This window comes from Muscardinus avellanarius, assembly GCF_963383645.1.
Source record: "Muscardinus avellanarius genome assembly, chromosome: 1".
In the NCBI taxonomy this organism is placed as follows: domain Eukaryota; kingdom Metazoa; phylum Chordata; class Mammalia; order Rodentia; family Gliridae; genus Muscardinus; species Muscardinus avellanarius.
The window spans coordinates 186,811,831-186,839,311 of NC_137786.1; the positions used below are offsets into that span (position 1 = coordinate 186,811,831).

The 27,481-nt window shown below is 46.2% G+C and overlaps 1 protein-coding gene across 2 annotated transcripts in view; it reads right to left on the bottom strand.

The window, feature by feature from the left end:
* Nucleotides 1–27,481, bottom strand: part of GALNT18 (polypeptide N-acetylgalactosaminyltransferase 18) — a gene marked incomplete at both ends in the record, with an annotated part of 326,966 nt that overhangs the window by 86,980 nt on the left and 212,505 nt on the right. For both annotated transcript variants that reach the window (XM_080707751.1, XM_080707750.1), the window contains 3 exons: nt 3,802–3,916; nt 9,233–9,430; nt 11,487–11,670. In XM_080707751.1, the coding sequence (XP_080563877.1) occupies nt 3,802–3,916; nt 9,233–9,430; nt 11,487–11,670 (497 nt within the window). The remainder of the gene's footprint in view (nt 1–3,801; nt 3,917–9,232; nt 9,431–11,486; nt 11,671–27,481) is intronic.

Here is a 27,481-nt window from a genome sequence, read left to right on the forward strand (position 1 = left end):
CTCTATGGGAGGCAAAGCAAGTCCCTTCTATGAAGCAAAGAAAATATTACCTTAAATGTCACCAGGTTCTTCAAATGTAATAGACTCATCGGTCTCACTTAATTTTTGGTCTGAATTAGTTTCCTTGGGATTTTATAACAAAGTATAGGCTAGATTCCTAGGTCAACAGAAATTTATTCTCTCACACTTCTAGGAGGTAGAGCCCTGAAATCAGCTATGGTATTGACAGGGCCATGTTACCTCCAAAGCCCCAAAGGAAGGATTCTTCCTTAACTCTTCTAGCTTCTGGTAGCCTTAGGCATTTCTTGGATGGTGGCATCAAAACTATAATCTCTGTCTCCATTTTCACATGGCCATCTTTTCTCTGTGCCTATATATGTCCAAAGTTTCCTATTCTTCAAAGGACACCAGTCATATTGGATCAGAACCCACCTTTAGCAGTGTAACATCATCTTACTTTGGTTACATGTGCAGAGACTCTACTTTCAAATGAGGTTACATTGTCAGGTAGGGGAGGCTCAGACTTCAACACATTTTGGGGGAGACGCAATTGAAACCATAGTTTCCAACAATTTCTTGCTTCCTGGTCACCTTTTGAACACTTGTCATGAAGTATACAATATTTCTGTCTTCTATTCAATGCCAGCTCTTACTCCCTACTCCTTTCCTTCTGACACAGCAGTTCTTGCCCTGTCCCCATTGTCCTGTGGACTTGGAAATCAGAGAGAAAGATTTATTAGCATGGAGGGCAAAATAAGAGTAAGTAATGGGGACTTAAAAGACATGGTTGTGAACAGAGTAGAAGTAAAGTACTACATGGACATTCTTATACCTTTAGGGGAGGATGCTCAAAGGAATTTCATCCCTACATCAATCACTGTGATGTATCAAATGAACCATAAAGATCTAGGGTTGAATCTTTCATCTTTTACAAATTACATGACCTTGAGAACATAAGTAAGTTCTTAATTTCAGTTTCCTCAAAGAAAAAGGGGGTATCACAATAACATATAGTAACATCTTTGTTGTTGCTGTTATTACTTGGGATTGAACCCAGAGGCATTCTACCTCTAAACTATATTCCCAATCCTTTTTAATTTTTTATTTTGAAACAACGTCCCACTAAGTTGCTGAGGCAGGCCTCCAATCTACAAACATCCTTTCTCAGCCTCCCAAGTACTGGGATTATAGACATGCTCAACTATGCCCAGCTAACTTCTATTTTTAGAATGTCTTTTGGCTGAAAAACATGAGAAAAATGTTTAGTGTGATCCCTAGTATAGAGTAGGTATTAAATAAACTGTGTAAATGACTCTATTTCTGTGTTCTGAAATAAGTAAGGAATTTGAGTTGCTTCTGGATAAATTATGTGTGAAAAGAATTTTTTTTTAGTTTTATACATAATCCTGAAGGTTATTTTCGTCAGATATCCTGTTTTATAGATGAGGAACTAAGACATTAGCCCATAAAACATGAAAGAATGACAAGCATTAATAACCACATAAGAGCATTTGCTTGGGAGATGTTTTGTACCCCTTCAAGAGGGAGACAGAGTTCCAATTAACCAGTCTCTCCTTTGTGTTTTCAGTTACGCCAGCTAATACATGTCCATATCCAGGTTTTAAAAGCCACTTTGTGTGAGTGTGTGTGGTACTGGGGATGGAACCCACTGGCATTCTAACTCTGAGTTACACCCTCAGCCCTATTTTTTATTCTTTATTTTGAAACAGGGTCTCACTGAGTTACAAAGGGCCTCACTAAGTGGCTGAGGCTGTCTGTGAACCATGATCCTTCTATCCCAGCCTCCCAAATATTGGGATTACAAGCATGTACCACCACGCCCTGCCTAAAAGCTACTTTTGCTTCAACTCCAAGGACACTTCATCTCTGCTCGGTGGGAGTGGAGAGATGGAGAAAAAAAAAAAGACAATATTCTATACTGTATTTCAAGTCTCAAACACCAAACCACCCAAAGATGTTTCAGCATGCATCTGAGAGCCTCGCCTAGGCCCATAGTCCAGAAGAGCTTTATAATTTAAACAGGGAAAAAAGCCAGAAATTGCCACCATTCTATGATTGACCCACACACTTTGGAAGCAGAGTTCACAAATCTAATTTTTCTCTCCATTCTCAGACATTTTTGCCCAGAGGACATGAGTGACGGGAGGCAGTGCTGCCAGCTCAAACCAATTCCCGACAGCAGTTCCTAGTGAAACGTATGGTGTTTGGGGGCAAGCATTTAGCCCGTAGTGGTGCTGACATGGGGATGCAAAAGGGCGAATAAATGGCCGGTGGAGGGAGAGCTGAAGAAATGTGGGTGATTATGCAGGCACTGTCCTCTATGAATGCATTAGCTCCTGATAAGCCCATGCATTCTGATTGCCTCCAAAGCAATTTCTTAGAATTTCAGTGAATACAGGTGTCTAAAAGCATTTTCTAAGCTCAGCATCATAAAGGCCCTTCCTGCTGCCAGTCTTCAAAGCCCTAGTGTTAAGTCTGGGGACAAGTCAGGCCCCATGCAGCACCTGTCAGATCCCATAGGTGTTACGAGAGGCTCATTATGGGAACAGGTGTCCTTGCCAGGATAGAGGCAAGGGCTGCCCAGGGACAGCTGCTTGCCTCGGGAAGCTGGAAGTTGAAGGAGGTTAGAGGTGAGAGGAGAGTGGATCCAAGTTGAAGTCCTTGAGTGGGATTAAATATCAGGAAGTAGAGATGCCAGATACAGGCACTAAGGCCAAAGGCAAAAAGGGAATCACTAGTGGGAACCAGACAGCTGTTGGGGGAGACCTGCACGGAAGCATAAACAGACTGATGTGAGGGGAAATGTCTCATATGGGAGCCAGGAGCACCAGAAGGTACAAGATCTTCTCCAGGAGTTGGCAAGCCTGCAGCGTGGGCGTGTCCAGCTGTTAACAATTGCCATGGAGACCATCATGGGGACATGCCACAGCCCTAACACTGGGCTCATCAGGAACACTCCTGGACATAGACAAAACCTTCATCATGTCCACTGTGACGTTCCTATAAAACTCTAGAGCACCTGATGTGTCCTTCTGATGGAGGGCAGGGGTGCATTCTGGGCGTGTGTTTTTGTGAGACACAAGACAGGAGCCCACAAGCCTAGGAAATGCTCCTGTGGGATGAGATACACAGTGGTGCCTCTTCTGACATCACAATATGAGTGGACAGCTGCAGAGACCCTGAACTCTGGGACAGGATGGGTGGCTACCTCAGAAACACATGTGAGGCAGAAATGGGCCTGGCCTGCAGGTCTGGCCAGCAGTGGGTGGGATTGGAAACCAGCGTGGAGAGGCTGGGTTGTGTTTCGCTGGTCACCCACACAAGCTTACTTCCCATAGTTATCACTTAACAAAGTCTTTGGGAACATTCTGTGGGCCAGCATGGAGGTGACAGAATATTCAAGTAAGAAGTCCCAAAGGAACAGACTCTTAGGGTCACTGTTAGCTGCCCCGTGGCACCTACTGTCTCTTTCTGGCACAGGATTTCGCTCAAGTGTGGTTTTGACAAAGAAGCTGTTCCTTTGAGTTTGGAGCCCAATTATGCCATGTCCCCACCTCTAGCAAAGCAGGTTCTGAAATTCTCTTCTTCCTGAAAATTCAAGAAGTTCCACCCTGAGCCTCCCCCAACCATGTCCCCAATAATGCACATAGCCCAGGGTTAGGAACTAGACATTCAAAATGAGCCTGTGACCCTCAACTTTAAGCCCCTTTTTTCCATCCCCAGACTCATTGACCCTCGTGGGAGCTGAGCTCAGCCATGTTGGTGAGGAATACCACTCACCCTGATGCCAAGCTCTACATTCTCGCCTCCATAGACCTCCATGCCTTCATCCAGCAGGCCGATCTCCTGGAAGTACTGGCGGTCCACAATGAAGCAGCCAATGAGAGCAGGGCTCCTGTAGGATGGAAGAGATGACACAGCAGTGAGCTGAGGGCTACCTCTACGAGCTACAGGAGGAGACAGATCTTCAGCATTTTCCTGCAGGAGGACTGTCCTCTCCCTTCTGCTACTGCCAAAGCCAGTGTAGGCTTCGTGCTTGGAGTGACCTCCTGAGTCTGCCTCCACACAGCCACACCCAGGATGCTGCTTATCAGGAAAGTGAGTGTACACTCCAGTCCTGGAGCCAGCTGTCATTCCTGGAGGTGCTTGCTAGTGTGCTAGTGCAGGGAAGTGATGCTCATCCTGCCCGTGTCTGTATCCTAATCTGCCCTGACCCTGACCTCTCGGCTGCAAAGCCAGTCTCTGTGTCTGCTGGGCATCCATGGCAACTCCCACCCTCCAAACTGAGATTCTGTGTGTCAACACTAGTCTACCTAGGAAGAGTAACTGGGGTTGGCTTGTAAAGGGCTTTAGGTAGCACAGTAAAATAATGATGGGCTTTGAGGAATTTTAAGCAAGACAGTAGTGTTAAGAGATCTATGAGTTTGCTTTCATCATAGTTGTTGTTTTGGTACTGAGGATTGAACCAGGGGCATGCCACCACTGAGCTACACCCTCAACCTTATTTTAGTTTTTAATATTGAAATAGAGCCTCACTAAATTGCTGAGAGCCTCACTAAGTTGCTGAAACCGGTCTCAAATCTATGATTCTCCCATTTCAGCCTCCCGAATACTGGGCAAGTGTGTGCCATCATGGCTGCCTGAGATTTATGTTTTTTAAAAAAGTATTTAGGATCTAGGTATGGTGATACACATTTATAATTTCAGTACTTGGGAAGCTGAGACAGGAAGATTGCAGGTTCAAGGACAGCCTTAGCAACTTAGTGAAATTGTTAGCAACCCAGGGAGAAATTGTTTCAAAACAAAAATTAAAAAAAGACTGGGGGTGTAGCTCAAAGGTAGAATGCCCCTGGATTCAATCCTCAGTACCACCACCACCACCACCACCACAACAACAACAACAATAACAACAAAAAAAAAAAAAGAATACTCAGGCAGATGACCAGAAAAGGCTTGGGGCTGAGGAACCCACTTGGGAAGCTTGCTGCTGTATCCAAGTGAGAAGAGAATAAAACCTGGTGGAACTTGGAAAGAGATGAGAGAGAAAAGGAGAAATCTGGATGGCAGCTGGCTTTCTGGCTTGGGTTAGGGTGGGTGTGGGCCACTATGGTGCCATCATGGTGACCCACACTTTATTCTAAATGGCTCCACATAGATCACACATAGATCCACATAGATCACAGTTATACTTGGTGGTCAATCTACATTCATCAATATGGGATGTGGGAAAAGAAGCTGCTTTCAGAAGGATAATTTCTGAAATTTCCCAGCGTTCTGTGCTGGGAAACTGATCTTGCACTATTTGTGGGGTCCCCCAGGGAGGTACCCAATGGGCAGCGCTTAGGTAGACAGTCTGGGAATGACTTAGCCAGAGCCTGAGGCTGGAGAGAAACAGAAGTGTCTTTGCTTCCTCAGGGGGTGTGAGCAGAGCTCACCAGTGGGCACAAGCATCCAGCCCAGGGCTTCACAGGGAATGATTCACATTAGAGGAGCATGCAGGCTGCTTCTCCCCGGGAGCAAATGACTTTGAATTGTTCTACTGCATGCTTTCTGGCCTTTGTCTGACATTTTATCAGCACATGGATGGAGGATTTGGTAGGGAGAGAAAAGGAGAAATGAAGAATTCTTAGCCATGAAAAAACTGTCAGTCAATTACATGCCAATGGGCCTGTCTTTGAAACTGGAAACTCATCGACGTGGAGAAGGCTATTTTGCAGGCCATTTCCCAGGGGAATGCTGATGCAGGTTGCTCAGGAGCACTGGCACCCTGGGGTCACTGCCTTTCTTTCTTTCAAATCACTGTGCTTTATTATACATGGCTTTTTCCGCTATGGGCCACAGGTAGAGTGGGTAGTCATCCACACTCCTAAAGCAGCCAGAGATCCTGCTCTGGTGGAGGAGACAGGACCCAGGCCTTGGAAGAGAGCACTGTGAGACTAATCTCAGATGTGTGTCTCTGCGAGAATTTCCCAGGCTCCGTGAGCCTCTGAATCCACATTTATAGCATAAGACCAGTTAACTGCATGGACAAAATTAAATGAAGTAAACCTCTTGAAAGCCTTATAACTGACACTCAAGAGATCATTTAAAAAGATGCACTTCTATACTGAATAAAGCCAGAGAATCCCATTTCTAAATACAAGCTGGTTTAAAAACACTGGCTAGGAAGAGGGGGTTTGTCTCAGCCTTTCCTGGTACTCCCGAATGTTGGACATAGCAGGACCCGAGAATACAAGTGCTCTTACAGCATGCAGGAAGGGGCCTTCCTTGAACTACCAGAAATAGTCAGGGAGGGAGCAGAATTTATAACAGTTACACAGACTAACACAGGCCACCTCAGGTGGTTTATTGCCTAATAACTGCCTAGGGTAGTAAGTGGACCTGATTAACCCAAAAGTCCTATTGATTTATACGTTCCCACATTCCCAAAAGGACTTAGAAATCATTTTATGAGAAAACATAAAATATATTGAAAGACATAAATAATATCTGGAAGGATCTAAAGATTACAACAAATTTTGGGCCAATTTGAATGCATATGCAACTAAAGCCCTTCTTCCTAGTTCTTAAGGTGGCCCCACAAACTTGGCCTCCCATTGGCTTAGGGGAAATGAATATACATGATTTTAGAAATAAAAAGTATACTTCTCATGTAAAAATGCCATATTGATTGATTATCCAGGGGTAGCAAGGCTTTTTTTGACCAACAGATAATTTGAAATAAACTTGTCATGTGGACCTTCATAAAGGGGTCACTTGGGAACCTAGTGAACAGCAATCTCAAAGATATCTCTTTAGAATACAGAGAGGTATCGCTGGGCTGTTTTAAAAGTCTATACCATGTGGAGGCAAAACATTAAAATACTACTCCAAAAAAAGGAGCTGGGTGAGGCAAGACACATTTGTATAAATCACAGTCTCTGTGGGGCTGTCTTCATCTATGAGTAAAACCAGGAATGTTCCTCCAAAAATCTTCCATATAAGTGACCAAGTCTCTGTTACTTTCTGTTAACAAAGTGTCTGATAAAAATAGAGCGATAGAGAGTACGAGCTTGAGATGAAATCCTCTGGCAAGGTTCTAGAATGGCAGCTTTGCTGACTAAAACCAGGCCAATATCTTAGAGACAGGGAGAACAGAAAGAGCTAATATCCATACAGTCTCTTGCAAAGACATTCAAAGCATGTGGTCATATTTCCCTCCAATAGCATTCAGCAGACTGAGGGGTGGAAATCAGCCATTTTGGTTCTGGGCTCAACAGTGGCCAAAGAGAGGGGTAGTCACTAGTTATAGAGTCTAACTGACCTGAGTGGATTCTGGCTCTACTGCCCAGAGTGTTCAGAATGGTCACTCTCCTCTTTTAGTCTTGTTCTCCTTATCTTATAAAACAGGGATGAAATAATGAGTTGTTGCCAGGTTATCATAAATGTACCACAAGATCATACATGTAAAAGACCCTAGTGCCTGGGGGGCTTCCAACAAATATTTAGCAACACAAAATTGTGGCAGAGGTCTAACAGAGTAGGTGACTGCTATGTTCTGAATGTCGTTTGAGTGTGTCCTTCAAAGGTTTCTGTACTAGAGTCTTGATCCCCATTATAAAATATTCAGGGGATCACAAGACACCGCATTCAGAAGAGATTAATGTAGTTCTTGCAGGACCAGATTAAATCTCTGAGAGAGGAAGTTGTTTTAAAGTAAGGCCACCTCCCATACTTGATTCCTTCTGCATGTGGCTGTTTCCCTTTCTGCTCCTGCCTTGATACAATGTACTCAGAGGGCTCTCATTAGAGGATGACCAGAGGCGGGCACACAATCTTGGACTTTCAGCTTTATCAAACTGTAAACTAAATAAAACTTCTTTCTTTCTTTCTTTCTTTCTTTCTTTCTTTCTTTCTTTCTTTCTTTCTTTCTTTCTTTTTGGTGGTACTGGGATTCTTGGAAGTCTTTCTACCTCCGGGCTACACTCCCAGACCTACTTTTTATATTTTTATTTGGAAACAGAGTCTCTTAAGCCAGCACGGCTGGCTTCGAACCTGCGCAATCCTCCTGTCTCCGCCTCCCAAGCACGGGGATTACAAGTGTGCACTACCACGCCCGGCAAAACTCTTCTTTATAAAATTATCCAGCCTCAAGTATTTTGCTATAGCAACACAAAGCACACTAAGAAAGTAATGAAGGTGACTGCAGGAAAGGTTATGCAGGGTTCTTTTCTATCCTGTTTTAAATATGAGTATATATATTTTTCTTCTGGCAAGAAAAACTGTGATCTTAGGTAATAATAGCCTATTTTCAATTAAATTTTTCATAATTTTTCCTTTCTCTTGCAATATAAAGCACTGTCAGTTTCTAATATCTTTCATTCCAGAATTGCCCCATGGGCAACTTCTGGTGCTGTGTGTTTAATAGGCAGGGAGCATAGACACCCACCCTGTCATCAACACAGACAGAAGCAAGGCTGGTCAGGATGGCTATTTCAAGATTCCTGACCTGTAAAAGCAGACTCTGCAGAAGGGAATCATTCAGGGGAAGTAGAAATACAGCAACAAAGACAGGGTTGGAGATCTTTGATATGCAGTTTAAAGCTACCTTTGTCTAAGTCTTACAGAATAAAAACTCAAATACCATCAAGGTGTCCAAGTCCTGTGGATCTAGCCTGGTCCACCACCCCTCCAGCCTCACTGCCTGGGCCCAGCTCATGTTCCTCCTTCCAGTCCTTTTAAACCTCCTCTTTAAGCCTGTACTTTACATATAGGTTTCTATCCCAACCTAGCCATCTCCTGCTCACCCTTGGAAACAAGCACAAACACTACCCTCTGTGCAAAGGATTTATCACTTCTATTTGCCACTGCAAGGAAGAATAAGGTTTTCATCCCCATAATTTTGTCTATCTTCATTAAACTCCAGGTTTTAGAGATTGAGAACCAAATCTTGATTACTCTGAGTCTCCAGAATAAGCCCAGCAATTGATTTCCAACAAGAATCCCACAGTGATGAGTAACTCTGAGGCTATGCATATAAGCCTGGATCCTATGATGGCCCTTTAAAAAGGGACCCTCATGGCTTGTGCTCAGAGACTGAAGATCATACCTCAACTCCTTTCTACCTTCTACCTACCATGCCATCCATGCAGGGGCTGCAGTTTGGAGAACAGCCTGGAGGCCAAAGTTTCATAGGGGCCATGACAGAAACCTGCAAGTAAAGATGCCATACCTGATTGGGGCTGTGGAGTTCTCCAGCTTCCACCAGGCCTTGGGGGGGTTTAGGTAACGGCACCACAGCTCCCAGTCAAAGCCCTGGGCTGCCAGTGGGTACTCTTCTATTTCAAAGTTGTCATATTTGATGTTATCAAAGGATGGTGAGATGATCCGCTTCCGGTTCTCTTTTATGCGGGTGAGTACGGGTTCAGCCCTGAAAGAGAGGGAGGGAGAAGGCTGACTGCTTCCCAGGTAGACAACAGCTGAGTTAACAACTCCTGAAGGTCATTCCCCAGCAGAGAGAAGAAGGACCGCATGGCCACCTTCAATGCCGAGGTGCGCTTCTTCCAGGGAAGGAGCTCCTATCAACTTCTGAAACCCATTGGACTTCTGAGTTGGCAAGAGGCAGGGCCACTCCTTCACCATGTTCAGAGCCCATTTGAGAGATCTTACACACACACACACACACACACACACACACACACACACACACACACTCAAGACTTGAAAAATGCCAAGCATACACACACACACAAAAAAATCAAGACTTGAAAAATCCAAGCATACACACACACACACACACACACACACACACACACACACAATCAAGACTAGACTTGAAAAATGCCAAGCATACACATACACATACACATACACATACACATACACATACACATACACACACACCCAAAAATCAAGACTTGAAAAATGCCAAACACACACACACACACACACACACACACACACACACAATCAAGACTTGAAAAATGCCAAGCATACACACACACACAAAAAAATCAAGACTTGAAAAATCCAAGCATACACACACACACACACACACACACACACACACACACAATCAAGACTAGACTTGAAAAATGCCAAGCATACACATACACATACACATACACATACACATACACACACACCCAAAAATCAAGACTTGAAAAATGCCAAACACACACACACACACACACACACACACACACACACCAACACTGAAAGACACCAGGCATGGTAGGGCATGCCTGTAATCCCAGTATTTAGGAGGCTGAGGCAAACATGGCCTTTGATTTTGCTTAACTGGGTTTATCAACATGGAGGAAAAAGAGCTATGAGGAGGGCAGAAACGTGTACCCACCTGCCTTGAGAGAGGTTGGGAAGCCAGGCTTCCCCAAAGAGCCAGGAAGCCCCTTTGGGTACTAGGCAAGTAATATGTTTGCAGACAGAAAAGCTAAGCTTCTCATTAATAATACATTTGGTGCATAATTGTTTATTCAAATGAGCTTGAAATAGTAAGTGTCCCTCCCCTATCCTGGCCATAAATCCAGGGAAAATGCTTTTTAAATAGTCACAAATGGCAAGCAGGGACTGCAGCTATAAAAGATGCCTGCTCTGCAGCCTTCATCTGAGCCTGTCATTACAGAGAGCAGCCCAGACTGTGAGCTAACCCTGCTACTCTTTCCTTCCAAAGTGGCAGGAAGCTCTGTGGAGGCAGAGGCTGGCACTGTGGAGCTAAGGAGGGGGAAGACCTTAAGGCCATCAGACCCCCTGGGGAAGAGTGGGAACCTATTCATCCCTGCTATCCACTACCCTCCCCACACCTGTGCCTCCCATGCCCAGGAGAACCCACAGGGGGCAGCACCACACCTCTGGACCTGCAAGGATGTCAGCCTTGGGTGACCTACTCTTGTGTGGCAGCACAGGAGTTCTGTCAGTTCCCCTGTCCCACCCAGGCTCTGAGCATCCCTGGACAGAGAAAAGAAGATGTGCTAAGACCTGGTTTCAGCAGCAGGGAGAATCTGAGATTGTGAGCTCCATCTGACCAGGCCTTTGATGGAACCCAGGCACCCAGGACCACGTCAAGCCACCTGCATCCACCTCTGCCCACTTGGTCTCACCCTGTCTGTGAGAGGTGAGGTGCCAGTTTCAGATCTGCTTTGGCCCTGCCACTCCTGGGTGTCAGAGCCCTATCCTTAGCTGGGCAGGAACTCTCTGCTTTGCCCTAATCCCTCTCCCTGCTCATACCTGCCAGAGGACCATGCCAGCTAGAGCCACATCTGATGTCACCCCATCCTTTAGGTGCTATGTGTTGACCTGTTGACTCCTGACCCCCCCCCCCAGCCCTGTTACCTGGGTCACTCACACAAGCACATCTCATCTGTCCCTGGACTTCTCTCCTTTCCCTCCTACCAAGGATTAAGACCCCAGAATGCATTGCAGGCCCCGGGGCTGCACTGGATCCTCCCCCTTACTCGAAGGATACTTACCAGCCCACGTTGAACTCCACGTGGGCATCGAAGAGTGCCACCACCGGTGCAGTGGCCGCCCTCCAGCCACTGACCCTGGAGCGGATGAGACCCTCCTGCTTGCTGTGGCGCACCACCTTGATGAAGCCAGGTTTCTGGTCATTTACCTTGTCCACATACTCTGTCAGCTTCTCTTTCAGCTCCTCTGTCAGGGAGAAAATGCATCCTTAGCATGGCGAGGAGCAAGGGACAGTCAGAGCATTCACATTTTCAGGGAGAACTGAACCCCAATGAGAGGCTAGAGGGCACCCCACTCCGTAGTTCTCGTTCCCCACCATGACCTGCACAGCTCAGCTTTAAGAGGGACAGCTCAGCTTTAAGAGGGAAACAGGATTTATGAGCTCAGCTGCACCCACAGGCTCATGGGCTTCACACACATAGTTTAATCTTCACCATGAGCCAATGAAGAAATGGGCTCAAAAGGGTTTATGAATTTCTCCAGCACCATGCTGCTTAAATTGGAGGAATTTGGATTCAACCCAGGCCTAAGAGCTTGAGCAGCTCCAGCTGTCTCCTTCTGCCCAAGGCTCCCCATCAGTCCTCCCAGAGTCCAAGAGAAAGCTCCCACTGCCAGCATCTGATGAGGTTCACTCTGCTGGGACCCCATCTTCTTAGGAGGTGGATGGCCCAGATGCCTGCTCACTCGAGCAGTTACCATTCAGCTTCTGCTGCTGTTTCTTGGCCTGACCCAGACCTGTTGCTTCTACTTCTCCACAGCTGTCAGAGGGGCTAGGGAGCAGTTCACCCCTCAGCACCTGACAGCACCGCTGCTGTGTTCAGCTCACGGGAGAGTCTGCAACGCCTCATGGTCAGCTGTGCCAAATTTTAAAGTTTCTTTGAACCAATTACCCATTTCAAGTGCAGATCCCCCTGTCTACTCAGGTGAGTATCTAGTCCATGGGAACTTGGTGCAACCCATTCTTCATTGGGCCACACTGACTACTAGATATTCTTTATTCTTTTAATCTTAAAATGATCGGTCCTCTCAACCTTCCACTCATTAGTGCAGTTGGACCTATTTTGGGACTACAGAGGACAGATCACATTCCTCTTCCATGTAACAACTCTTTAGAATTGAAGACCCTCTGTAAGTCCTTATAAAGCACTTCTCTATGTCAAATATTTTCAGTTCCTTTTTATTTTTCCTCATCGCATGATTTCATATTCTTCTATCAAGTTTAACTTCCTTCTAAATGTTAGTTTTTCTTGAAAACTTTTAAATTATGCACCTAGTAGTTGACTTAATACATTTGAAGTAAACTGTGTTTACAGAATCGAGGGAAATAATCACCTTTCTTAATCTAGAGGCTATGTTTCTATTAATATACTCTGAAGTCATGTCAACTTTACCTACTTTTGATTCAAATTAAGCTTGCTGGAAACATTTACCAAAAATTTCTTTTTCCATGGCCTATCTCCTTGTGGAGGCATGTGAGAATATGTGTGTAAGAGAATATAATGCACCAATAAAAAATTTTAAAAAGTGTGTGTGTATGTGTGTGTATACATGTATACATATATGTACACACTATGAACCCAAACATAGGATTTGATACTCCTCATTAATTCAATCTTGTTTGTTTTGATATTGTGGATTGAACCTAGGGGCATTCTGTTTCCAAGCTATGCCCCTAGCCCTTTTTATATTTGAAACAGATTCTCACTAAGTCACTGAAGTCTCTAATTTGCTAAGGCTGGCCTTGAACCTGTGATCCTCTTGTCTCAGCTTCTCCAGTACTGGGATTACAGGCATGTGTCACCATGCCAGTGCATTTGACACAATCTTTGTAGAGAATTCCACTGTTTCTCCGGATGTCAAAACACTTTGTCCCCTGATTCTGTTACTCACTGTCTCTGTTATCTAGCTCCTCCAGCTTTCCAGCTTCTGCAAAAGTGATGAACACATGGTCTTTATTGCCATCCAACTTATCTTTTTAAACATTGTGACCCCTGTCCTAAAGCTGGAGCCAGATGTTCTCATTCCAGCCTGGAGAAAATTTGGCTGACTTCTGGGCCGCAGCTGACATGCCACATGGAGCACTTTAGTCTATATGCCGTTGACCTTGAGGCATTTAGCCTGTATGGACATGTCCTCATGGCCTCTGATGGCCACAGCTGACTGGGAGGCTGAGGGAGCCTGCTGTCTTACAAGGACATCAGCCATAGAGTGGTAGAACTCCATGTGCCCTGTGCTCTGAAGGCTTCAAGCACAGTCACCAGGAGGCTTCTTAAGACATTGACTGCTGCATCACCTCAAAGCTCATTCCTCATCTGTTTTGAAATTTTGAATAGTGCTCATAAGCTTGACATTTGGGCTTTTTTTTGGGGGGGGTGGTACTGGGGTTCCTGGAAGCCCTTCTACCTCCGGGCTACACTCCTAGACCTATTTTTGCATTTTTATTTGGAAACAGGGTCTCCTAAGCCAGCGCGCGGGGCTAGCTTCGAACCTGCGCGATCCTCCTGTCTCTGCTTCCCAAGCGCGGGGATTACAAGCGTGCACCACCACACCCGGCTTGACATTTGGGCTTTTGATGGATGTAATAAAGGGATTGGCATATAGAACTTGCAGGGAAAACTGGCTAATCTCGAATGCCTTGATATGAAGCCATCCCAATGGACTGCCCATTTGTCCCCCTCCACTCCTCAGCTGAGATCACTCCCTAAGGGGGCAGTATTTCTAAGGTATCTCTAAGAGTGGGTTGTGGATGGCTGCTACCAAATGGTCCCCCATGAAACCATCTCTATATGCCCATCTCAGTGTGCCACCCTATCCCTGAATCCAGCTGGATCTCTGACACAACAGGAATATCAAGAGGGATGCCGTGCTAGTCCCAGGCACACTAAGTTCCTCTGGCTGCACTAAGTAGGCAACCTGAGCCAGCCTCCTTGAGAATGCGAGGCCCAAGAGTCCCCAGCGACGTAGGCCGTCCCATGAAGGCCCCAGACGAGGCAGGAGCCTCTAGGCTCCTCTAGTTCTAGTGGAGCCACCTGCTGATGCAAATGCCTGGGGAAGCCCAGTCGGTACCACAAATTCTCCTCAAGCTGCTCAGAGATCCCAGCCCTTACTTAGGATGCTGAGCTAATGAATGGCTGCTTTTTTGAGGTCTTAACTTCTAGGATGAGTTGTTCCACACAACAGTGCTCATTGCTCTACGTAGTGCTGGCATTGAAATAAAATCAATACACAGGAAATAAAGTGAGATGCACAGAAGCCAACTTGGATGGCAGCAGTGCATGAAAGGTCTGGCTTCTTGTAAGAGCTGCTGCTCCTTCGTACCTCTGGCCTCTCTTAACAGTAAAATGGAATGAAGGTTTCTGGGGCCCAGAAAGTGGAACATATAGTCCCCATCAACTGCAATCCAAACACATGCTACTGATTTGAAGAGGGATTCCCTTTGCCCCAGCTAAGCAGGGAGGAAGGGAGAGAGAGGGAGGAAAGAAGGGAGAAGGGATGGAAGGAAGGAAGGAAAGAAGGAAGGTCGGTCCTGGATGATATTGGCTCAGTCTTTGGTAAGTATCTTTACCTAATTGGGTTTTCATGTTTTCCTTTGATCTTTTTCAATTGTCAAATAAGAAAGCACCATCTCAAAAGTACTTCTGCATTTTCAGAAAAACCATTTTTCAAGATATTGCCTGTTACATATTGCATATATTTCCTGTTTAATATTTTGTATATTTAAATTACCTCTCAGAGCTAGCTCCAAAAGACGAAAATAACTTGTCTTTTTTCCTATACCTAAACATAAGAATGTAACTCATCATATTTGCCTTTTGCCAAGGCTGCTAGGAAGCTCAGAGACAAATGTATTGACTAATCACAATAGTTTGATCAGCTTCTTCCCTACTTATGCGAAAGCATTGATTTTCAAGTTCTAATTTAAAAGCTACAATGTCTTTTACCTTTTCTCCCATTTAAACTACGTTTAGTTATTTTTAAAAATCTATAAATAATGTTTAATAAAATGTCATGGCAGGGTAGGATAGGAGCATAACTGTAGCGAGAAGGGTGAAACTGTATTTTGTACTTGTTTCTGGTGCATTGGAAAAAGAGGAACTAGAGATTCTCCTCTTTGTGCCTCGGCCAGATTTAGGATTTAGAGTTAATGCATAGGGGTGGATAGCCAGTGTTGACAGAGAAACACAATTCACACCCTGCATAGGGCCATGTCCTGCCTGTTTGGCTGCTGGAGCTCTCTCCTGTTGTCCACAAATCCCAGTTCTGCTGACATCTCAAAGGCCTCTGTAAGGCGTATACACAGGAGCAGTGCTGACAAGGCACCCCTGGCCTGGTAGCGGAGCACAGGCCACACACACTCTGTACCCACATGGACAGGAGGACCCACTAAACAGGATGCTCAGCTTCACTCGCTTCCAATGAGACACCAGGGGAACTGGGGAATTCACCAGCCTTTCAAACAGCCCCTCTCCCCTGTACAAATGCCCTCCCCCAACCAGCCCAGAGGTGCAAATTGCCGGTTGAGCCCAGGGAGCTGGCACTTGCAGCTGTTTAAACACTTAATGAGACATTCTGACCGGATGTGTAAAGGAAACTAAAGGATGAGGAAGTTGATGTCCAAGCGGACTCTTTTTTGGGGAAGGCAGCTGCACTAGCATCATACCCAGGATTGCTGTAGAGAATTAGCCAGACCCCATCTTTTATTTTTCAGTAGGAGAAGTAGGAGTAAAGGAGGGGCTACCCACTCATTTGTTCATTCATTCAACAAATAGCCCTTGCTATGTGCCAGGGACTGCTATAGCTGGTGTGGTGATACCTGTGGACAAGATAGGACAAGATAGTCTGCAGTGGACTCAGTATGTGTGCCCTCCATTCATGTGTTAAATCCTAACCCCCATATGACAGCATCAGGAGGTGAGGTCATTGGGAGACATTAGGTCACAAGGGGGGAGCCTTTGCTAAGTCCTTGTGCTGCTATCACAGAATATACAGACTGGTAATTTATTAAAAAAATAGAAATTTGATCCTAGAGTCTAGGGGTCCAGGATCAAGACACCAGCATCTGGTGTTGGGTGAGGGCCCTCTTGATGTTGTCCTCAAATGGCAGGGGACAGAAGAACAAGCTGGTTGAGTGGCCATGAGGAACCTCTTTCCTAAAAGCCTGCTTCTCATTCACAATCGAGGAAGTCTCGTGTTCTGATCACCTCTGAAAGGCCTCACCTCAATCCTACTGCATTGGCAACACCTGAATTTTGGAGGTGACACAGTCCCACCATAGCCATAACAGCCTCCTAAATTGGATTATTGCCTTTATAAAAGGGACCTTCTGGAGCTTGCCCTCTCCTGCCATGTGAAGATTTAATGGCAAGTAGACCATCTGCAGCCTGGAAGAGGGCCCTCACCAGAACCCAACCATGCTGCCATGCCAACCTCAGAAGTCCAGCCTCCAGAACTGTGAGGAAGAGACACCCACTGCTTGCACACCACCTATCTGTGGGATCTTGTCATGCTGCCCCAGAGTGATTAAGTTGCAGTTTGTATGTAAATTTCATTCTTTCAAAAATTTCATACTTGAAAGCCATGAGGGAGAGGGAGGACAAGCAGGAAGTACTGGTGTTGCTGTCTAGAAGTCATCCTCAGTCAACAGGGCAGGGAGAGGAGCTGTGGGATGGATAATCCATGTGTGGGCTGAATCACCTCCCCCAAAAGTCATACATTCACATCTGAAGGTCCAATGCCTGAAAATGTGATCTGCTTGGAAATGGGGTCATATAGATGTGATTAGTTAGGATGAGGTCAGACTGGAGTGGGGAGGGTCCTATTCCAGTCTGACTGACATCCTTGTGTACAGGGAAAGGCTGGACACAGATACACACAAAGGGAGGACACCGCCTAGAGTTGGAGGCACAGTTCAGGGCGATGCTCCTACAAACCAAGGGAGGCAAAAGATGGTAGCAAACACCAGAAGCCAGGAGGGGCCTGGAGCGATCCTCCCCCACAGTGCAGTCCTGCTGACTGACGCCCTGACTCTGGGCTTCCAGCCTCAGAACTGAGAGGAGTTCTGTCATCTCAGCCACCCAGTTGTTGGTCCTTTTTTACAGCAGCCGCAGGAACTGAATGTCTCCAGATTTCTCAGCCTTCAGGTGGGACAATGCTGTGGCAGGCTCCACAAGTCTCCTGAGGGTTCCTGGGAGCACAGAGCAGGCACCCCCAGCAGGCCCCTGTTCATTAATGCCTGTGGCATTAGCTTTCGTCTCTCCCCTCTCTCATGACGCCATGCCCTCCCCACTGTTTCCTGGGATCATCGACCAGACAAATGACATGGCCTCAAATCCTGCTTCAGAATTTTCTTCTAGAAGAACTAAACTAAGACAGCATAATGTATTAGGCATTATTCTAAGTATTTTGTATATGTCATCTCACTCAACATGTGTGTATGTGTGTGTGTATTTTGAAACGGTCTCACTAGGTTGCTGAGAGTCTCATTAAGTTGCTGAGGTTGGTCTTGAATCTGCCATCCTCCTGTCTCATCCTGCCAAGTACTAGAATTACAAGCATGCACCACCACACCTGACTGCTAATTATTTTTTAAATAAAAATTTCACTTTTTGGAAGGGAGACTGACAATCTATAAGGATTAAGTAGCTAAATATCCCCAATGAACTAATTTCTCTCTACTATGTCCCACCCCCTAAAGGTCCCACCATTTCCCAATAGCCCTGCAGGTGGTGGCTAAGCCTTGGGGACACATTCAATATCCAAACCATAATAGTCACCTTTGGGTCTGTCCTCAGTAGTTCCCCACCTGTTAGGTGTTCCTGTTAATAGTTCCCCTCTGATAGGCCACTGCTTTTTGTTCCCCTCTGGCCACCTGTACTTGCTACTTCAAGGCTGCCCCAAAGTCCAGTCTGGCTTGTAGTGTTTCCATCCCCTCCCTCCAGCTCCTTCAGAGGGGAGGGTGAATACCCCACCCATCCCCACTGAGACGTGCTGATAATTGCTAGTCTCTAATGGCACTAATTTAAAGATTAAAAGCATAACACGTTTCTGTTTATTCCTTTAAGAGCAAACAGTAGCTGGTCTTCCTCTGACCAGATTTACTGGCTTTCTTCTAAAGCCATTTAGGGCCATTGAAACACAAATACTGTCAACACAAATTAAAAGAGAGATTATTCCTAAGGATGCCATGGTGCCATCCACAGCAGTGGGGAGCTAAAGAAGCCAAAAGAAAGATGTGAGCCATCCCCAGCCTGGTGAAGAATCTGCAGGGAGGGCTCTGTTGATGGGTGATGGGGAGCAGGGCCAGGGCAGCTGGGATCCCAGAACAGACCAGGCTGAGCCCCAGCTCGGGACAGTCTCTGTGCTTTCCTCTCTCTTTAAGACCACTCCAGACTGGCTTTCAAATCCTGGGCAGTTTACAAGTGCCTTCCTCGGGTTCATTCTTCTGTCTGCTACACTTAACTTGCGTCCGGCTCCTTTAATAGCTGCACTTCTTCAAAGTCAGTTGATGCTGAAGGAGATTTGGGAATGGCCTCAAATAGCTCCCCTCGCTCAAGGGGAAATGACCTGGCCATTTATGGTAATAACTTGGAGAAAGGCTCCATCAGGGAACTCCAAAGATGGCTATAAAATACAGTTACAGATTCCAGGCACACAGTATTATAATCATCCTGAGAAGCCACAGCATTATTGCAGTCTTATCAAGTTATAGAAAGCCCCAGAATGATCACTGAATGGCACCATCATATGTCTATCCTTTGATGTCACGATGAGGCATTAGTCAATATGGACCCCACACTTAGTGGGGTCTCCAAACCCAGGATTGTGATGCCAACTAGCACCTTCTTATCTACTATTAAATGGCTGGTTTCCCCCCAACACTCTATGTCCTACACCATAATGGCCCAAAATGGTTTCCAAAAATAACTGGCTGAGGATGTAAAAATGTCCCCTGACAGTCAGGGATGTGTTGAGTTCTAATCAGAGTTTAACTGTCTCCCAAATTAAAACAAAAGAAGACAAAACCACTAACACCAGTAACAAAATGCTTGATTTCAAACATTTGCCAAAGTATGTGGTATAAATACTCCCACTACATCCAGTTTCAGGCCACTAGCCTGATGCCGCTGAGTTGAGAACAGTGTGGAGTTGGGAGGGGATGTGCAAGATTGATTAGCTCACAGTGGCCCAAGTCAGCCCCAGCACTGGGTTAAGGCCAGGGCAGGAGGCTGTCGTCTGTGCCCCCCAAGCTTTCCACATAACGGGCACTGTGCTCAGCACTTTACATCAATCCATCCCAGTCTTTCTCCATTCACTGAACGATGATAGATGATGCACATCTGAAGTGCCAAACACTACTCAAGATCCTCATCCCACTACCGCCCTGCAAACAGTGATGTTCACAGAGAATGCTCATTTATTTACTGTTCTAAACCTGTTTTATATAGTACTCAATCAACACTCTTAACAACTACAATACTACTCAAAGTAGGGGATACTATTATCCCCACACCATAGACCAGGCAATCACTAAAGCCCAGAAAAGCTAAAAAGGATTATTTTCAGTGTCACAATAGAAGGCAGTAGACCTATAATGCTAACTTGAGCAACCCAGCTCAAAAGACCATTGTTGTCTTCAAGTGCCCCCAAAGAATCAAGGCTCAGAGACTTCAAATAACATACTCCAAACAACACAGAAGTGAGGGAGGTGCAGGGATGCAAACTCAGCCCTGCCTCTTCATAGAGTTGTTATTTTTCTCCCTGCCCACAGTGTTTCCAAGGATCCACATGTCCCAGGCTTCAGCCGCAGCTCTTTGCAGGACCAGAGCTCTGCGGCTCTCTCCATGCCCACCTTGAGTAATTGAGCAGATGAAAACGAGAATAATGGACTCATAGAAATCAGTTGTCTTTGCTGACTTCGTGACCTTGGAGAAGGGCCATCTTGCCTCTGCACTCCCTGGGGGCCACAAGGAGGAAACCATATCAAGTGAAGGTGGCGCCACAGACCAAACACTGTGAAATTGCTTAAAGGGCAGAAAAGACTCCACTGCTTGGATGGTTTTTAAGTGCGGAATCCACGGGACTTATTAAACATGCCAGGGCAAGTGATTCATGCCAGCTGCATCCATACAGGAGTGGACACTGCTCCCTGGCTTCTCCAGCATAGAGCACTGAGTAAGATCCCCTACCCACCCACCGTGAGCTGCCAGGGAGGGCGTGAGCAGAGCTCAGAGCCTTGGGTGTGCTGACGAAGAGCAGGCTGTGTCCAAGCCATGTGGATTCCAGAGGCCCAGGCCCATGCCCCGGCCCTCTCACCCCCAGCTGCCCTTGGAGATTAAGCCAGAGGCCAGCTTGAATTTTGGTGTCGACTTCTCTTTTTATAGAATACAAGGAGAGTTTGGAGTATTACTTGGCTCAGAAACTTGATCCTAAAATCTCAAGAGCCCAAGAGTTTATGATTCTGAGACCAAAATTTCAAGATTCTGAGATTCTTAGAGTCTCTGATTGTCAGATATTAACTCCCATTATTTTGAGAACCTATGAGTCTAAAGTGTAAACACCAGAGCAATCGCTTCAAGATACGTGCCCCCTCATGCCCACCCCATCCCCAGCTCCCATGATTGCTGACAGGTTAAAGATCCTGGTCTCTGCTCACTCTCAGCCTCCTCCCTCTGCAAGACTCTCCGTTCCTGCTCCCAAGCAGGCCATGCCCACCAGTGACACAGGGCCCTGTCACCCTGCCCCTTCCACTTGGAGCAGGCGTCTCCCTCATGGACCCAGCTCATCTTCTTTAGGAAGCCTTTCTGCACTCACAGCTCTGGTGCCCATACTTGGGGGAAGGCAGAGAGGAGGGAGGGGACATTTTCTTTAGGATACAGACACAAGGCAATAGAAACACAGGCTCCAGGCAACCAGCAAGGAGCGACCTCAGGCCCTGCACCGCTGCTCCCAGCATCCGGGGGAGGGGGAGAGATATAAGGCTCTCATAGACTGTAAGTCAGTGCCATACCCCTGCAAGTCACTGCTGCTCAGCCTGTGACCAGTGGCCTCAGCCTGGAAGATTCTCCAGATTCTCCTATTCTCTCAGAGCCATCTCAGTGCTCCTCAGATGGTAAGAGGGATGCCCTTTCCTTAGCTCATGGGACACTTCCAGCCAATGTGCTCTCAAGGAGAAGGATCCATGAAGGGGCAGGTGACAAGCAGAACCCAAGCATTCTCTTGGCCCTCCTGTTTTGTTTTGCAGTGCTGGAGATTAAACTCAGGGGGATTCTACATCTAGTCTATACTTCCAGACCTTTTTACTATTTTAATTTTGAAATAAAGTCTTAAATTATGGTGTGCTGGCCTTGTACCTGCACTCTTCCTGTCTCAGTCCCCTGAGTACTGGGATTGCAGGTGTGTGCCACCACATCTGGCCTGTTTTTCTTTCTTTTACTTTTCTCCTCCTCCTCCTCCTTCTTCTTTGTTGTGGTACTGGGGATTGAACCCAGAGGCATTTTACCTCCAAGTTATACCCCCAGACTGATTTTATTTCTTATTTGCAAACAGTCTCGCTATGTTGCTGAGGCTGGCTTTGAACTTGCGATTCTCCTGTCTCAGCCTCCCAAATACTGGGATTACAATCATGTGCCACCACACCCAGCTCTGTTTTTATTTATTTATTTTTTTGGAAATATGTGGAGTTGAGCAGTAGGCGCCGGGTCACAGAAAGGGACACACCAAATTTAGTTTCCAGCTCTGATGTTTACCGAGACTTTGTGCCTTGACTAACCTCTTTGTGTCTCATGGAGCCAAGTTCCTCTTTTGAGTGAAATAACCTTACCTCTGGTTTGCTATGGAGTCTGTGCGACATGCCTGGCCTGCTGCGAGTGCTTCATAAGTGGTGCCACCATCTGTTCATTAGTCTGAAGGCCTCTGCCCCCGTCCTCCCTTTCAAAGGAAGAGCTTATGGTTCTCCCAGCCTTGCATTGCCTGAGAAACCCAGGCCTGTAGCAACTGCCCTGGGAATTCCTCAGCACAGGACATCACTTCTCCTCCTCAGGGGACCTCTGGTCACTCTGTATTCAATCCCCGGCTCCCATCCCGACCTAACCTGTATTTTTTATTTTTAAATTTATTTATAATAATAAATTTAAAAGACCAAGGGTGAGAGGCTACATTTAATAAGTCTCTACCCAGCCTCTCTGCTAGGTGCAGACCAGTCTCACTTTGTGATTTAAAGCAGATGAAGAGATTGGGGAGGGGGTACACCATTTATTCAGGTTCACAGCAGCCCCATAAAGCAGGAACTTTGTCTTCTTGGATCCATTTTGCAAATGAGCAAAATTAGTGTGGGCACTGGAGGCAGAGTATTTACATACCAATCCCCAGCAGTCACTGTGGAAGGCTCCTGCAGGAATGGGCTTATTCCCAGCATATCTGCCTGCTCAGGCACAGCAGAGCAATCTTCCACGGCTTTGGAGAAAGCCTACAGGAAGAGAGGGGCAGACAGAGGCACTTGGAAGTCAGCTGTGCACACGTAAGTGGCAAGGCCAGGGCTGTGGCCCAGCACCAACAGCTCTACTACACCATGCTTGGCATGAGCAGGGACACCACAGGTGTGAGTGTTCGCTGTGTATTCATGGACACACATTGTAAGCTGGGCATGGTGGCTCACAGCTATAATCCCAGTACTTGGGAGGCTGAGAAAGGATGATCACAGCCTCAGCAACTTAGCAAAACCCTCAGTAACTTAGCAAGACCCTGTTTAAAATAAAAGTTAAAATGGCTAGAGGGGGGAGCTCAGAGGTAGAATGGTCCTGGGTTCAATCCCCAATACTATATATACATTTAACCCAGTAATATGTGTATACTATGTATATAATACTGGGTTCAGTGATACTGAAGAAGACCTCGTGTCCAGAACATAGGACATCTCTGCATCCAGAGAGCCCCCCAGAGCCTCACATTGAATGGAGGTTTATTTGCTGGATGGATTAATGGCACATGAAACAGAAATCCTCATATTCCGATTTTGTGGATCTCTCTGGAACATACCGAGAAAAGGCCAGTGGTTCTGCTGTTAAGCCTCACAGTTACATGGGAATCAAAACTTTGCTTTTCATCTGGCCCTGCTTTCTCACATTTTCAACCCTTGGTCTCACCAGGTTTGTTTCACACACATTCAACTCTTATGGGAACCTGTAATTGAAATCTATTATAGCCAAAGATCCTTTTCTAAAGTCATCCAGTTAACCCACAGCAAAGCCCAGACTCTAACCCAAGCATCCTAAGGCAGGGCAGAACACAGACCACCTGGAGTCTCTGTGGAATTTTCTTAGAATCTTTTCATGCTTCATTCCCTTGGTAGTAACTGAAGTAACAACAGAAATATGCCATGCTTTTCTGAGCAGACCCTGCTGCATGCTGGGCTTTCGGCTGGCCAGGAGCAGCTGGGACCAAGCAAGCCACACAACAAACACCCGGCCCATCCCATCTTGACCATGGTGTCTAGAACATTTGGAGAATTGCACACATGCACCAGGAACCCTTGAAAACACTTCACAAGACTCACTCCCTTAAGTCTCTTCGCCCTGACCTCCAAGGAAGGATTTCTACTTTATAGATAAGAAAACAGAGTGCACTTGCTTAGGGCTGCACTGCTGGCTATAAGGCCTTGATCTAAATTCCATCTGTCTGATTCCAGCTCCAGTGCCAGCATCTAGTCTTTTAGGGCAAGCTTGACCTAGGATGGGTACCCATGCATTCAACAAGTATTACCACCATGCCCTCCAGCCTCAGACCTGGAGTCAGAGTGGAGGGAGGGACAGCACTGCTTCAAGGCAAAGTCTTTTCCATCACACTCCAGTTTCTGGTGAGACTGGAAGAAGTTTGGGTATAAGGAGGCTTAAATCCAGGTTGGAGCACTGAGAGACACAGCCCATGACCCTTGAGTCCAGAGCTGGCTGCTAAAGTGTACTAAATGTTTGAGTTGGCTTGGCCAGCACTGGATCCCAAATGTGGAAAAACAATTGACTTCTGGCAGCATTTCTCTTCTGTTTGTTAGTTTAAAATTAGGAGCCTGCACAAAGGATATACCCCTGCCAGCATCTCCACCTGGACTGCCAACACTGGCCTCTTCCTGGGCTTTATCCCAGTTCACCTGGGCTTTCTGCATGTTCTCTTCTCTTCCTTTAAAGCCACCAAAGGCAGAGGCTCAGATCCTAAGGGTGCTATCATAATGCCAGACACAGCCTTCCAGTATCGGCCTATGTACCTCATGTCCATACTCCAGGACAGGTAGGATGAATGCTCCGGCTGAGGGGCAGTCCTCCAAAGCCTGCAAACTTTGTGGCTAGCATGCTGCTAGCACATCTTTTTGCAAGGTATTTCAGCATTACTGACTTTTTTCCAGACCCTCTATTTTAGGAACATACATCATCATAGCCCTCTCAGGAGATTTGCTTTGGAAAACTAAGAAATATTACTTCCCTGATAGACATGCCCCCAAATATTGAAAATATTGCTCTTTCTCACTCGTGTCCCCTTGTGTTCTTTTCATTCCAGTGTCCAATTGGTAGAGATTTGCCAAGCATTCAGCATGGGGCAGTGCTAAGTGCTGGGGATGTAGAGTAAGTCAGCGCCCTCCTCTCAAGATGCTCACAGTCTGGGGGGAGGGATAATTAAATTGGTAATTGTAGTGCATTGAAATACATTCTCAAAGTATTTGTCACAAGGAGCTGTGAAAACATAGTGCAGGACTGAACAACCTCTCCAGAGGACTCAGGAATGGATGAATGAGGGAGCTTTACTAGGGAGAAGAAGGAGGCATAGAAAACCTTGCCAGGCAGAAGAGCTTAAAGTGCACCAAGGCAGAGGGACATGGACATGTGTGGCATGTTTTGGAAGTGGTAACAGGTGCCACCAAGTGAGGGTATGTCTGAGTGTGGGGTTAGATGAAAGGAGAGAGGAGGCTGGGTGAGTGAGTGATGGAGAGATTATAAAGGTCTTTAAAAACGGGGCAAAAAATGTTAGGAAACTATAAGGAAGCTTTATTTGGATTCCTCTCACCTAAAGGTCTCTGAGAGATGAACTGAAATGTCAGGAAGGATTTTTCATCAATTTGTTAATTAAAAACTCTACTGTAGTAGCAGAAATAACTGCCCTGTTTTAGAAACCCAAGGAGGTGAGGTCTTCTTTTTGCTTTTTCAGCTTTCAAATAATACAGGTATGCTCTCTTTACCAAGCTCTGAGCCTCCATTGGGACCACAGTGGGTCTCTAACATGGCTGCTTGGGACAGCACACTGGACAAGAATAGGCGCCCTGCCAGCAGGGTCCTTTTTTTTTTTTTTTTTTTTTTCCAGCACTGGGTTTAAAACTCAGGAGCATTCTACCTCCAAGCCACACTCCAAGCCCTATTTTTATTCTTTATTTCTAAACAAGGTCTCACTAAATTGAAGAGGGCCTCACTAGGTAGCTGAGGCTGGCCACAAACTTGTGATTCTCCTGTCTCAGCCTCCCAAGTATTGGAATTACAAACATGTGCCATCAGCTCAGCCCTGTCAAGGTTCTTGAAGCCCTTCCTGAGCATTCTGACTTTGCCTGGCACTAAAATGGGTTCTTGACTCCGCCAGAACATAATGACTTGGAGCAGCCAAACCTGATGCTCTCACCATGGAAACAACTCATTGGTCACCTAGGTGCATGACCAGCCAGGCTCCAGAGTCGGATCAGACATGGTATGCAGAGATTTTGTCTGCAGAGGACTCAGCAACAGAATCAGCTCTACAGAATCCACTCATGTGGGTCTCCAACCTCAGAACCCTGGCTTCTTGTCATGTTTTCCAAATCATGAATTCATTTGCTCAGTAAAAGTGTGTAGGACTCAGCACCAGACAAGCCCTTCAGATACGGTTCAGCCTGGATTTTAGTAGACACATTTCAAGGACTGGCTCAGGGCCAGCCCTATGATCAGAATAGTGGATATGGCTGGGATCTTCAGGGCTCTAGGACTGGTTTACAATGCTGCCAGCCCAGATTAAAGCCCAGTCATTCATGATAAGGTGATTGTGTCTCTCCGGCAGTGGGGGCAATGACCTGAGGGGAAGCAGGAGGAAGGAAAGGAGGTGAAGAAATGAAGCCTGTTTGTTGGAGCATGATGTATGGCAGAGCCTGGGCTAAGTGCATCACCTGCATTAGCTCCTTTAATCTTTATGGTGCTCCCATGAGGTGGGGGAAACGAGCCCCTTAGACTGTAGTGAAGGTGATGAGGAAACAACCGGAAGCCCAGGGGGCTTCTGCTCTACCCCCATGGGCAAGCACTAATTGTATGGCTGCCCAAAATGTGTGGTTATCCTACTTGAAGAGAAAGGGAATGGGCCTGTCCTCAAGAGGGTGTCACCCTGCAGAGAAGAAGGGATGACACAAAAGAAAGAGAGAAGGAAGGAGGGGCAGGACAGACAGCAGGTGACTTGAAGGAGGGAGAGACAGTTTTGGAACACGGAGAAAATGGGATGGGAAAGGTAGGCCTTCTGCAGGCAAAACACAGATTGGAGAAACACAATGTTGGCCTCTCAAAAGAGACTCCCAGCACTGGGGGTGCAAGGGCGGCCCTTGAAGGCAATTGCTGTGGGCACACAGCCAGGTAGGACAGGGGCCACTATTAGACCATAGGCTGTTGATCTGCACAGGGCTGAGTGACTCCATGTTCAAAGCTAGACACCAAGCCTTTAGTCTGGGCAGGAAACTGAGGAACTCAGATAGTGGAGTGGTACTTCCATTGCTTTTATTCCCACTGACTTTGAAAGAACAAAGAGCTGGCAGGACATCAACTGGGCCTGTGGATGGTGTTTGGCTTTCTGGATTCTGGCCTGAGATTCACAAAAGCCAGATTAAGAAAGGCAACAGTTCAAGAGGGTAGGCAAAGAGAGTTTGCTTAGAGATTAAGTGATACCATCAACAGGAGAGAAAAGAAATGCGTGAACAAACGTTACCATGGAGAACAAGGGGAACGATGGGGAA